This window comes from Patiria miniata, unplaced genomic scaffold (assembly GCF_015706575.1).
Source record: "Patiria miniata isolate m_02_andy unplaced genomic scaffold, ASM1570657v1 HiC_scaffold_22, whole genome shotgun sequence".
Classification (NCBI taxonomy): Eukaryota; Metazoa; Echinodermata; class Asteroidea; order Valvatida; family Asterinidae; genus Patiria; species Patiria miniata.
The window spans coordinates 9,916,859-9,931,784 of record NW_024037061.1 but is presented as its reverse complement, the minus strand read 5'-3'; the positions used below and the strand labels follow the sequence as shown (position 1 = coordinate 9,931,784).

The 14,926-nt window shown below is 36.9% G+C and overlaps 1 protein-coding gene across 1 annotated transcript; it reads right to left on the bottom strand.

The window, feature by feature from the left end:
* Positions 1–11,351: 11,351 nt before the first annotated feature.
* Positions 11,352–14,257, bottom strand: LOC119730030 (ficolin-3-like). The gene is made up of 3 exons (XM_038202819.1): positions 14,090–14,257; positions 13,238–13,487; positions 11,352–11,702 (listed from the first exon to the last, which is right to left on the bottom strand). Exons 1-3 carry the CDS (start codon positions 14,255–14,257, stop codon positions 11,440–11,442), a joined length of 681 nt encoding a protein of 226 aa, XP_038058747.1. The 3' UTR covers positions 11,352–11,439.
* Positions 14,258–14,926: the final 669 nt, after the last annotated feature.

The following is a 14,926-nucleotide window of genomic DNA, read 5'->3' as shown; positions in this document are numbered from 1 at the left end:
TCATTTGATACCGACCAAAACCCCCAGGCTAATGGGCCTAAATGGGTAACAAAGAAATGCCCGAGACGAGACGGGGAATGGAAAAAGTTTGGAAATTGAAAACGAATACTTCGAGATAAAAACAACAATTGTAAATAGGATGCACTAAACTGATCATCCACGGTCAAGTTTCTAAACACAATGCCTTATTAGGTGTAGATGCTGAAAAGCAACTTTGAAAGTAGAATCCTTTAAGGAAATAGATTTAGAAACGTTTTACTTAATACGCAAAAATATGAACTTACGAAACTTGTTCACCGATTGGAAAACAATTTAAGCTGGTGGGTTTGTACGATAACGTGATAATGGTTCGTTTCATTTCATTTCATTTCATTTCATTTATTAATTTCACAGGTAAAAATTCAAGTACAGACAATAAGAACAGTAAAGAAAACAAAAACATGCACATACAGTTAGGAGAGAGAACAAGAAAAAAAAAAAAGTAGCACCCCTGATGGATTTAAAAAAAGTAAACTAAATTACTATCGAGTTAATCTCCTGATGCCACAATTTAAGAAGAGACAATACAAAAGGACCTTACAAATGGACATTATTAAAACATGGCTTACAGTATAAGAATATAGAACTATACAAGCAGTTAAAACTTTAAAAGCACAAATGGGCATTAAAAAATACAAATTTGGTAAAAGAGAAACTCGAGTGAATTATAATGCAAAAGGCACTATAAAATTGAGAAGAAAAAAAACAAGCTTCATACATGTCGAACAACTTTGACAAAGACGATTTTCGTGGAATGGGATTTCGTGGGGTCATTGGATATTCTTTCGATGACATTTATTATTCAAAAAGAAACTGTTTTAACAGATTACATCCTTGAAAATGTAATTTTCAAAATGTTCTAAAGTCCAATTTTTGTGCTTGACTATATATTTCTTCTCATTATTATTGTACCGTCTATCTACATATTTAAGCGTGTATAGTTATGAATATCGTGTATATTAAAGGTTGAGTCAAAATCGATCAATCAAAATTACTGTACTCACAACAACAAAAAGAACCCGGACTCAGTTTGAATGGAACGAGAATAGAAAATGAATTCTTTTGGTGAAATATTGAATCAACCTGCGTAGTATTGTAAATACATGTAGTCCAGCTATAAACAGCATATTACCTTGCGAAACCAAGTACCATTCGCTTTTAACATTTGATTCCTAGTGCAAAGCATTGTAATTATGCGATGATAAGTTAACACACTGTATCTACAAGTTGTTCCATTTTTATAATACAACATGTATCATTTTAGTGTTATTTAAACATCTCTGTTATAATAATTAATGATAATAATTTATTAATTTATAGTGCGCAAATTCCATTTAAAATATGTTCAAATGCGCATTACAGTCATAAAAAAATTAAAATAAACAGACGTATACGCAAAATTCAACAATACAATGAACACTGATACAGGGTACAAAAAATCAATAAAAAGCTCTCATAAAAAGATGAGTTTTAAGTAATTGTTTAAAAACATTCAGGCTACTTGCTTCTCGGATATTTAATGGCAGTGCATTCCATAACTTAGGTGCAGCACACTCAAATGCACGATCACCAAGGGTGACCTTGGTTCGACTTGCTGAGTAACTGAGGAGTGTTTTGTCATTGGAAGATCTGAGATTGTAATTGGATGAAGATCGTTTTGGGATTAGATGGCATAAATATAAGGGAGCTAGACCATAAAGAATTTTATAAGTTATTAACAGAATTTTAAACTCAATCCTGAATCTCACCGGAAGCCAATGTAAATCAAAAAACAGTGGGGTGATATGACAGTACTTGTAAGCATTACAGACTAGTCTGGCGCAGGAATTTTGCACACGTTGAAGCTGTGATATTTGAACGTCAGGCAATCCATAGAGGAGGCTATTGCAATAATCCAACTGACTAGAAATAAAAGAGTGAATTAACGTTTCAGTACATTCCCTGGTCAGATACTTTCTGATACGTCTAATATTATGTAAATAATAAAAAGCTGTACCACACGTTTTTGCGATATGAGTAGACATTGTCAAGTTTGCATCGAACCAGGCACCCAGACTCTTCACAACGGAGACAGGGGAAAGTCTGGACTCCCCAACATTGATGCTGTCAATATTAACCTTAGCCAATTGTTGGCGAGTACCCATGATAATAAATTCAGTTTTATCATCGTTTAACATCAACCCATTACTGAGCATCCATTTACGCACAACATGTATACAACCCTCCATTGCAGAAAGAGCAGACGCCTGGCTCGATGCATCATCTGGGCAAAAGGAAAGATAAAGTTGCGTATCGTCAGCATAACAATGCACATCTGGAAGTTGAGTCTCAATAATTTCGAACAAACTACTGGTATATAAAATAAACAACAAAGGACCTAAACAGGATCCTTGGGGTACACCCCACTCAAGGTCAAATTTCTGAGAAAGTTTACCATGAACAGAGACCCGTTGAGATCTGTCAGACAAATAAGATTTAAACCAGAGGAGAACAGTCCCATCAATACAAAACTTGGACTGGAGCCTGTTCAACAAAACCGTATGATCTAAAGTATCGAAAGCAGAACTTAAATCAAGTAAGACTAATAAAGAAACATGTTGTTTGTCCATAGCCATTAGTAAATCGTTTTTAACTTTCAATAAGGCCGTCTCAGTACTATGGTGACTACGGTAGGCCGACTGAGTAATTGGATATAAACCGTTCAATGTTAAATGAGATTGTAGTTGGAATGCGACTGCCTTTTCCACCAACTTAGATATGAATTGAAGATTACTAACAGGCCTAACATTTTCCATCTTTAAGTCTAGACTAGGCTTTTTAAGCAATGGTAAAACCACTGCTGATTTCCAATCGGTGAACAAGTTTCGTAAGTTCATATTTTAATTATACATTGAAGTTAACGTATCCCAGATTGAACAGGGTGAGAAAACAAGAAAGTGACCTGCATAAATTATTTGTTTAATAACAAGCAATCAAATTTTATACACAAATGAAGTATGTCTGAAACAAGCATGTTCTTCAACTCCTATAAAAAAAGAGTTACTGAAATTGATCCATAAAAACAAAAGAGTATAAATGTAAATACCTGGGCTAAAGCGATCACCCACAGGCAAGTTTCTTAAGATAGTGCCTAATTAGGTGTAGATGCTGAAAAACAACTTTGAAAGTAGAATCCTTTAAGGAAATAGATTTAGAAACGTTTTACTTAATACGCAAAAATATGAACTTACGAAATTTGTTCACCGATTGGAAAACAATTTAAGCTGGTGGGTTTGTACGATAACGTGATAATGGTTCGTTTCCGCTTCAGACATGTCGAAAAACTTTGACAAAGACGATTTTCGCCCAATGGGATTTCGTGGGGTCATTGGATATTCTTTCGATGACATTTATTATTTACAAAAAACCTGTTTAACAGATTACATCCTTGAAAATGTAATTTTCAAAATGTTCAAACGTCCAAATTTTGTGCTTAACTATATATTTCTTCTCATTATTATTGTACCGTCTATCTACATATTTAAGCGTGTATAGTTATGAATATCGTGTATGTTAAAGGTCGAGTCAAAATCGATCAATCAAAATTAGTGTACTCACATCAACAACAAAAGAGAACACAGACTAAGTTTGAATGGAACGAGAATAGAATTGAATTCTTTTGGTGAAAAATTGAATCAACTTGTGTAGTTTTGATAATACATGTAATCCAGCTATAAACAGCATATTACCTTGCGAAACCAAGTACCATTCGCTTTTATTATTTGATTCCTAGTGCAAAGCATTATGCGATGATAAGTTAACACACTGTATCTACAAGTTGTTCCATTTTTATAACACAACATGTATCATTTTAGTGTTATTTAAACATCTCTGTTATACATTGAAGTTAATGTACAGGTTGAGAAAACAAGAAAGTGACCTGCATAAATGAGTTGTTTCATGAAAAGCAATCAAATTGTATACACCAAGTAATAAGTATGTCTGAAAAGAGCATGTTCTTCAACTCCTATAAATAAAGAGTTACTGAAATTGATCCATGCTATCAGAAGTTGTGCATGTTTTACTAAAAAAAGAAACCCCTATCTTTATAGCTATCCATGGAATGCCATTGGAAGCTGATGAGCTGAAAGGGGGAGGGGGACTTTATTTATAACTCGTGAACTAGTGGTAGTTTGCAGTAACACCATGTAGAAAATCTCTTTCGAGAAGAAGTGTAGTTCTGAAAAGAACCGGTTGGTAGTAGTGTGAGCGGTGGCAATAAGCTTGAACCGGATTAATTATGGTAACAAGCATGACTGCCATTTTTTAAACAAAAGTGATAGCACCCAAAAAGCTGCCTCCGCTGAAATGCTATCACATATTTTCCAACTACAGGGGTGCACACCTTGCCAAAAATCACAACCAATTTACCCCTCATTTTGCTACCGACCAAATCAGGCTGATGGCCTCAATGGGTAACAAAGAAATGCCCGAGACGAGAAGGGGAAATGAAACAGTCAGGAGATTGAACACGAGATGAAAACAAATCAGTAAATAATTGTAAATACCTGGGCTAAAGCGATCACCCACAGGCAAGTTTCTTAAGATAGTGCCTAATTAGGTTTAGATGCTGAAAAACAACTTTGAAAGTAGAATCCTTTAAGGAAATAGATTTAGAAACGTTTTACTTAATACGCAAAAATATGAACTTACGAAACTTGTTCACAGATTGGTAAACAATTTAAGCTGGTGGGTTTGTACGATAACGTGATAATGGTTCGTTTCCGCTTCAGACATGTCGAAAAACTTTGACAAAGACGATTTTCGCCGAATGGGATTGCGTGGGGTCATTGGATATTCTTTCGATGACATTTATTATTTACAAAAAACCTGTTTAACAGATTACATCCTTGAAAATGTAATTTTCAAAATGTTCAAAAGTCCAAATTTTGTGCTTGACTATATATTTCTTCTCATTATTATTGTACCGTCTATCTACATATTTGAGCGTGTATAGTTATGATTATAACACCTCACCCACAGATTCTGTGTCTTGATTGGCCGAGAGCGAGTCACATGTTACTTTCTAATTTTGCTATCTTTCTGTGCACGGCCAAAAGTACTATGCGCATAGCAACCAAAGTGCTTTACCATTAGCAACCAAAGTACTATTTCCACGGCGCGGTATTTGTGTGCAAATGCATGCTGGTGTGCGCGTTGTGCGTAGCGCGTATTATTCAAAAGAGAACGCGCCGCAGACTTGGGTTCAAACATTTTGTGAAGGGGTAGTTTTTAAGAGAGAAATACATTTTCCACCAATTTTGTATTGAAATTGAAGTTTATTTCAACTGTGTTCAGATTTAAATAATGTAAAAATTTAAAATCAAGCAGAATCTGTGGGTGAAGTGTTATAAAACAAATACTGAATGCTTTATCTCGTGGTGAAGTAAAACTAGCCTCCCTCCGTGATCCATGGACCATTCTATTTTCCCTCGGCTTCGCTTCGGGAAAATAGAATGGTCCATGGATCACCTCGGGAGGCTAGTTTTACTACACCACTCGAAGCATTCAATATTTGTATAAGGCCAACAAAAAAAATAAGTCGGTCTCTGGTCAGCGCGCGCGTCGATTTTAATCATGCGCGTCGATCTTTTTTTTCCCAAAATGTTCCGCGGTAGCTCCAACAGCGCCCTCTATTTCCGCACCTCCTCAATTTTTTTGTACCAAAGAGCACCAAGGAATGGGAAATTGCACCAAGGCAAATGATCGAAAGCACCAAGGCAAATTATGGAGGACACCAATGTACATGAGGACACCAAAAAAGCAAAATAGTACCCCACCTTGTCTGTACAATCCAAGCTTGAAGAAAAAAAAAAAAGCAAAAAAAAAAAAAAAAAAAAAAAAACACGTGGCCGCGTCAATTCCGGAACTTTGGTCTGACCAGAGACCGAATATTTTTTTTGGTGGCCTAATGTCGTGTATGTTAAAGGTTGAGTCAAAATCGATCAATCCAAATTACTGTACTCACAACAACAACAAAAGACCCCGGACTCAGTTTGAATGGAACGAGAATAGAATTGAATTCTTTTGGCGAAAAATTGAATCAACTTGCGTAGTATTGTAAATACATGTAATCCAGCTATAAACAGCAAACACCTTGCGAAACCAAGTACCATTCGCTTTTAACATTTGATTCCTAGTGCAAAGCATTGTAATTATACGATGATAAGTTAAAACACTATAGTATCTACAGGTTGTTTCATTTTTATAACACAACATGTATAATTTTAGTGTTATTTAAACATCTCTGTTATATATTGCAGTCAATGAATCACAAATTGTACAGGGTGAGTCAACAAGAAAGTGACCTGCATAAATGATTTGTTTCATAAAAAGCAATCAAATTGTATACACCAAGTAAGTATGTCTGAAAAAAGCATGTTCTTCAACTCCTTTAACAGATTACATCCTTGAAAATGTAATTTTCAAAATGTTCAAAAGTCCAAATTTTGTGCTTGACTATATATTTCTTCTCATTATTATTGTACCGTCTATCTACATATTTAAGCGTGTATAGTTATGAATATCGTGTATGTTAAAGGTTGAGTCAAAATTGATCAATCAAAATTACTGTACTCACTACAACAACAAAAGAACCCGCACTCAGTTTGAATGGAACGAGAATAGAATTGAATTCTTTTAGTGAAAAATTGAATCAGCTTGCGTAGTATTGTAAATACATGTAATCCAGCTATAAACAGCATATTACCTTGCGAAACCAAGTACCATTCGCTTTTATTATTTGATTCCTAGTGCAAAGCATTGTGCGATGATAAGTTAACACACTGTAGTGTCTACAAGTTGTTCCATTTTTATAACACAACATGTATCATTTTAGTGTTATTTAAACATCTCTGTATATACATTGAAGTTAATGTATCCCAAATTGTACAGGGTGAGAAAACAAGAAAGTGACCTGCATAAATGATTTGTTTCATAAAAAGCAATCAAATTGTATACACCAAGTAAGTATGTCTGAAAAGAGCATGTTCTTCCACTCGTATAAAAAAAGAGTTACTGAAATTGATACATGCTATCAGAAGTTGTGCATGTTTTACTAAATACTAAATACCATTGGAAGCTGTTGAGCTGAAAGAGGGGACTTTATTTATAACTCGTGAACTAGTGGTAGTTTGCAGTAACACCATGTGGAAAATCTCTTTTGAGAAGAAGTGTAGTTCTGAAAAGAACCAGTTGGTAGTGAAGCAGCAGTTCACAGTTCTTTTCAGAACCACACTTCTAAAAAGAGATTGTCCACCTGGTTTTACCGCAAACCTTCACTAGTCCACACTACCACCATGCAAAGTTTCGAAACTGACTTAGAGTTTGTCTTGTGATATACTTTGGCACAGATTTTTTTTGTCGTAAAAGCAATGGCGCTTAATCCCTCCTTCAGAGGTTGACCGAGGTTCAGTATTAAGTGATACTTAGAAGCAAAGTCACAAACCGTTAAACCGAACGGAAAACACTTTTCACTGCTCTGTTATGAAACAAATTATGAATCGGACGTGAGTTGTATAGAGCTACTGAACATTTGCTGAGCAAAGGAGAGGTAGGCTGGCGGTAACCAGCCAAAATGTTAAAGACGGACAGGTGCTCGTGAAAGCCTCCCGGCTGCCTTGCTCAACTTATTTTTCTTTAGACGGCTTCTTGGGAAGCTTTTATGTCAGTCAAAGACTGCTGTTGAAGTTCTACCGGGCGGTGATTGAGAGTGTCTTGGCACAGTCAATCATCGTTAGGTGGGGCAATGCCACAGCCAATGACCGGAAGTGTCCCAACCGAATCGTTTGTGTTGTTAAATGGATCATTGGATGCCAACTCCCAACCCTTGACGCTTTGTAAAGAAAAGGGCCTAGACTATCATAGAAGATAATTTTTTTTTATCCAGCACACAATTTTTTGTCTAGCCCATTAGATAAAACAACCGATACAGATTAATGAAATCAGGCTCCAATCGTTAGCTGTTTTAGTTTTTTATCCAACAGCAGTTCGCATTGTCAATGATGTTTTATGATGATGTACCAGTATAGTTGGTTAGGGGCCCCTTTTTACTACTGTATTATATAATTTACTTTAACAAATTGTTATTATTATCATAATGTTACATGTATTTCATATTTTACTCTTTATTTGTGTGTGTTTTGAATCTCTTTCAGCCGCACAAAATGAGGCTCATTTCACTGTATATGCGGTTGTATTATGTTTGATAATAAAACAATATGATACATTAACAATGTTGCCACAACGACTACTCGGACTCAGTCAATCCAAGAATTGTCAATCCAAAATTATTTAGAATGTAAATGTAAACTAAGTTATCCAATTTTAAAAACCCATACTCGTACACAACTGGTAATCAAAAACGCCCCCCCCAAAAAAAAAACCACCCCACACACAGTTTGTTTTTAAAAGGTAGGCCTATCATTAGTATACAAAATGCAAATCTTACCAAATGAGTTATGACACTGCAATTTTATATTTGTGAAATTATGTCGATAAAAAAACTTGTATTGAATTGATATCAGGGTATTTTCTTACAGTGCTCAAAATGTTTAAATAAAATGACCCTTTTTATATCTCTTTAATAACAGCTTCTTTCCAATTCCGAATCGATGCTAAAAATTCATTATTATTGCTGTTTACAGCGTCTATATTGTACTTTATAAACAAAATGTTCCACAACATCACACATTTGCATTAACTTCCGTTTTTGCAAATATTTAACTATACTATGCGGCACTATACCACACTTACTTTTTGGTTGTTAAATGTAATACGACCTGACCATTTGATATGATTTATTTTCCAAACATCATTCTTACATTAATGAACAACTGGAATTAACGGAATATATAGCAATGAAATGATGAACGGAGGAGTCTGGCCGTAAGCCTGAACTAGGCCAGGTCATCGTGAGTAAACAATTACAATAAATTTAGCAGAAAAAAAAACACTTCAACTTAAATAAATAGATATAAAACTGAACTAATTGTGAATTATAACAGAAGTACATTAATAATATTACTAAGCATTATTATTATTTATTTACTATTACTACTATTATTTGTTCCGTTGAATTAATAAGCGAAACATTTTGAATAGCATATTTAGACGTAAAACAATTTTCTTGTAATATTAGACGTAAAACATTATTTGTTCTTGTAATAATAATAATAATAACAATATATATGTGCTTGGAAGGTTTTAAACAAGTACTTTTAAAACCGGCTTGGACGCCAATAATGGCCCTAGCCAAAATCGAGGGAAACTATAGGCGACCAGGCCCCTCAGCCGGTTTTATACGTAATTATTTTATACCGGCCAAGCACATATATATTCCCATTCAATTTATCTTTGTAGTCAAAAAATCAAGTCAAAAAGCAGCCATTTCCAACGATTTTGTTCAACAGTTTTACTTCATTTTTTTGAACACCCCTCTAGCTATGCTACGGTATGTGCCTCTCGCCATTAGTCTAAACATCTCCTTATAGCCATTACTTTTTTTTCTGCAATCAAGTATAGTAAATGACTATAATGCGCATGCGTCAGTTGGTACCGAAATGGTTCTCGGACTTTAATTCCCTTAAAAAGAACATAGGATAAACCAAACAATGCAAAACATAAAATGTTCGGGATTTCAGGCCGTAATGTCCCTTAAAGAATAAATGAGACTGGTAATATGGGACAGTGCTTCGTATCTGACTGTAATCAACACTGCGGCGTATACGGACTCATTGATAGTATTGCGCATGCCTAAGTGAAGATTGTGAACGTTCAACCAATAAAAGGGAAACTTAAAGGGGTAAGATTTCATAGGAGTCCAAATATGTTCATGTGACACAGAAAAAGTGTTGAAAACCAACCAGCCGTTGTTTTAGCAACCGTTGAAAACCCCCCATGTGACAGGCTCTCGACCAATAGGAAAGGGTAAAAGTCTCGGGTATTAGACAATGGTTTGAGGGGAAGCAGTGGGAATTACTGGTCCCTCAGTGTAGGTCAGCTTGACTACCTCCCGACACGAAGCAGAGGGAGGTAGTCAAGCTGACCTACACCGAGGGACCAGTAATTCCAACTATTTTCCAGAAATCAACCCTGCCGTATTCGTTTTACTACAGCTCATAAATATTTAGTAGGCTCACTGTCTTTTTAGTAGCCTCTCTGCCTTGTCGATAACGGCGATCCTAGATTTTGCATATTTATTCAGCACAATTCAAGTTCTTTGTCACAGTATGAAATAGTCTGGTGCCAACACACTTTGAAGTGTTTTTACTGTGGTTGTAACAAGGATTGCAACAACAGACTGGTTCCGTAAAGATTACATGTCAAAGACAACATGTCTTCGAGGCGGGTTCCATAGGGAATTTTGGTGCTACCAGAAAAAACTACCGCACGGCAGCGACCTGGATACTCACCGGTATGACGTCACCTGGGCGCATATCATTTTTACTTCCCGGACGCGCGGCGAAATTGGCCAATGATGCGCTTCAATTTGATCATGAATATTTATGAGGTGTAGTAATCATGAATACCGGTTTAAATACAGATTTTTAAGAGATATGTCTTAAAACGTTTTGTTTTCAACTACCGATTGATCTAAGAGGAAGGAGTGGGAAGAGAAACACGGATCTTTGATGTTTAACTGCAAATAAATAGTTAGATGACCATACTCTAAAAAATGCAAGTCCTTTGAATTCCCTATGTTATTCTGATGGATGTCTTTGTGAAAAGACTCGAGAGTGAAGTAGGCAATAGATCCCTTTAATATTTAAACATAATGACTCCGAGGTGGTATTTATATAACTCACGGATAGGGGGTGTATTAAATTTATGAAAAAGGGGTGCGTCGTGTGCCCTTGAGTTTGAGTGGTTTATTACCCTGAGCGATTTTTTTTGTGTCACAAGAATTGTATTTAAATTAGATCAGTTGCTGTTCCCCCATGCTAGCGCTTAGCAGTTGTGGTAAAGATAACGTGTTATATATAGAAAGTAGGGCTTCCTTTAGTAACATATCCATAAACAGCTAAGAAAGATAAAATGTGAACAGTCAGTTATGTATGTATATTATAACTTTGTGGTTATCGTATTCTTAAGGAAAATAGTCCTTACTTTTGATGAACTTTTTTACACCAACGCGTCCTTAACTTAAGTTACTTTTTGGCAAAGTTTGATATTTTTTATTATTTTTTATAAATGGCAAAAGCCACATATTTAATCTGACACATTCTATTTAAATGCATACCAAATGATGGAAATACCATCTAATGATCGAAACATATTGAAAACTTGGATTTCAGGGTTCGAAAGGGATTTTGAACGGCGCGGATGGGTGAGATAGGAAAAGGCCTGGGCTTAGATGCCCGTTTACGGCACTCGATACAACCAAATGGAGCTGGACACTATTTGCCCTACAGATAACCAAGAAGAAGGCCACCTCATACCGCGGTAATCTTGCCCCGTGGAGTTGACGGGATAGGAATACTCCCCATTCAGGTTAGTCGGCACGAGATCCACATTCCCGACTCCTCCAGTACAAGTCTTGAACCACCAGCCTCCCTTCAGCTGAGCGGCACAATTGGCGTTGCCATCGGCGTCATTGTCGCGATCGTAGGTTGAGAACGGCTGGCCTGAGCAGAAACGGACAAGAAATACGTTAAGAAATGAAAAGCACCGCTTTTTATTCTGTAAAGGCGTTGATATTCAATGTCGGAATAATGTTCAATGTGCTGTCACAGAACATTTTTCGACAATTCTCGGATGTGACTCAATTTCGATATAAAACCTGGTGCAGCAAACTGATCTTGCTTCATTTGTAAATGGGTTGAGCAGATCTCGAATCATTTGTAGTTTTAAATGAGGGAATGAAAAGTGCAAAGGCATTGTGAACAATCGACATTCGCAGCAATCAAAACGGACCAAAAACGCACCAATTTATGTTTCGACTTGTAAAAAGAAAATCCCTAGTGCAGGCGTACTTAATCTGTTTCACGTAGATTTAAAACCATGCGGTATCAAACATTATCGTACAGATTTTGAGCAATAAAGTCTTTTAAAAAATAAATTATTCAGTAAACGAACGCATGGAAAATATGGGTTTTATCGAATCACATTTTACACTGGGCACATTAAGGGTGCGTCGCCCGGTAACGCGCTGCCAACAAACGTTTTGCACGTGTTCCGTGCGCCAACAAGAGACGGCGTTTTTTGACAACTTTTTAGAGCCCCTTGGACGGGACACGACCACTGATCTCTGGGCCCAATATCACAGAGCTGCTTAACGGTAAGCAGAAAAGTCGTGCTTTCTAAAGCAGAAAATCATGCTGCTGCTTAAGCACTATTTCATGCCGTGAATCTGCTAACGGTTGCGCGTGCATGGAGATTTCTGTTGTTACATCACTGTTTTATTCTGTTCTTAAGCGTGCTTTCGCTGTGCTTACTGTAAACGGTTTCTATAAAATAGATGGAGGCTCGGTAAGCACAAAGTCGGTTGTTAAGCAGGGCTATGCTGGACACAACGCGTGTGCGTTCCGATTCGCGCGTGTATAACGCAGAGTACGCACGACTGATTTTATTCAAAATGTGCACACAGCCATGGCGTTTTTCCGTCAGGCGTGGTCGGTGTAATGCGTTCGAATGTTCTCCCGTGTCTCCCTAACTATCCCTTTCTTACCGATGAGAGGGCACTTTTGCACGAAGCCCATGCCCTTTCAAATCAACGCTAAATTGATGATGCTATTGCACAAATTTAATCAGCGGCGCCCTCCTTTGTACAATAGTAAACTAACAGACAGTCGTGCGCGTCAAACCGTGATTTGAAATCATAATTAGTAGACAGGGGATGTTTTTACAATCGAAAAATAACTTCATAGCTATTTTTGAATGGAACAGTTTGAGTGTGTGTAAAATCCCTACGCCGAGAGGTGAATTTGACCATTTGCTCATAGTTTGGATTTTATACATCGCAACCAGCTGGCCCAGGCAAGTCAGAGCCCTTGATCATTTGTCGATCGGTTGCACTAAGGCTACATTTGAAAGCAAGCGCATTTGAGTAGGTTACGACAAGCTCATGCGGGAAAATATTCTGTAAACTGTATAAACTACGTGCGTGTTGAAAGTAAATCCAGAATTCTACGAATTTCATCATTTTGTAAATTAACCATACCTGATAGACTCCTATAATCCGTATTCAAAATGTAGTCGTCACCCAAGATCTGGACTTGTCGAAAACGGGAAGTACCAGAGCTCTTATCTCCTTTCAGTGAAAAACGTAGTTCCCAAGTGCCTTCCGAGGTCAGCTGGCGTACTATCTCGTTGCCCAGCCAGAACTCCCCCGTCAGATCACCGAAGCCGTCTCGGTACTCGGCCCAGCTACGGGTGAAATTCACCGATCCATCTTTACGATTCTGAATCACCTGGAACAAATAGTTACCCCGAAACAAAGTTAAGTTATTATGTGGTATTATAATGCGCAACAGTTTAATGCTCCTAGCCCATATATATCATTGCAATGAACGCCACGTTATTCCAATACCACGTGGTACATTGAAAACGCGTGGTTCAGATCTTTACACCAGTTAAAAATAATAATACTAATTTCCTTGGATTGGACATTAATTTGGGAGACATTCCCTATAGACTTGAGCACAGAATTTTTGTGCCCTTACCCAATGTTCCCTTGACCTTTTCCCACGAATTTCGGTATGTTTACTAATTAGACACCAGCAACAAATATAATCTAATTGCGACGGTAAAATTTTGCCTCTAAAGGGGGCTGTGACATTAGGGAGAAATGAAAATGTCTCCCTAATGACCGATGTCTCTCATCGTGCGAAGAAACTACGATAACGTGTCTCCTTAATGGCACCATTACACGTATAATGATAATCATAATTTTTAATAACATACATTTATATAACGCCAGTTGTCTGCAAAGTTGTCGCTTTCTTTTTAAGGACAATTTTGTTGAACTCCACTTAGTTTGAACATGAATTGGAACACGATTGGAGAAACTTACAATGAACGACTGTTTGCAGGTTACAGCCAAACCGTTTGGGTATTGCTTTGGGTAGATAGTGACGACACCATAGGATATCCCGCCACCACTGTAGCTTTCCTGGCAGCCAGCATATCGGGGAACATCTACAATCAAATCAATCAATTTATTGACGATAAAATAGGACATGGCGTCAAAATTAGATATTGAATCTGGAGTGCACTCTTTCCAACCCTCTTTGGCATGATATGCAAATATATATCGATTGAAAAACATTTCTACATGGAAAATAATCACAGTGGAGCGTCACTTAACCGAACACCGCTACACTGAACATTTGACAATACCAAACATCGTGCTTGGCTCCCGATTGGTGTGTACAAAACGTACCGAATATTGTTGTTGATTCCGTTGGTTCAACGGTCGAGACAGATTGTCCAACGGCTTTTTTTATTAGCATTACTCCATTCACAGTTTTTGGAAATATTTACCTATAATAAAGCTATGTAAACCAGTTTACTTTAAACAGGCATGCATAAAGTATTTACTGTACAGTACGAGATTGTCAAAAAAAAACACGCAAAAACCCTATCCTGCTCTAAATTGCCGTTGCAACCAGGATATAACTTTTAAAATTATTCAAAGGACACTTAAATTCCAAAAGAAGACGAGAAAATTACGAGCAGCAAATGGTGAATATGCGCAAGTCTGACGTTACTTTCCAAAACGGAGATTTGTTTCCACAATAAGGTACCTCTCTACGCCTGTAAATATTTTGCAAAGTTTGCAACAAAATTTTCGATATTATTTTCACATGGATAGGTACCATTTTGCCGTTTTGGAGACCATGCATGCCTG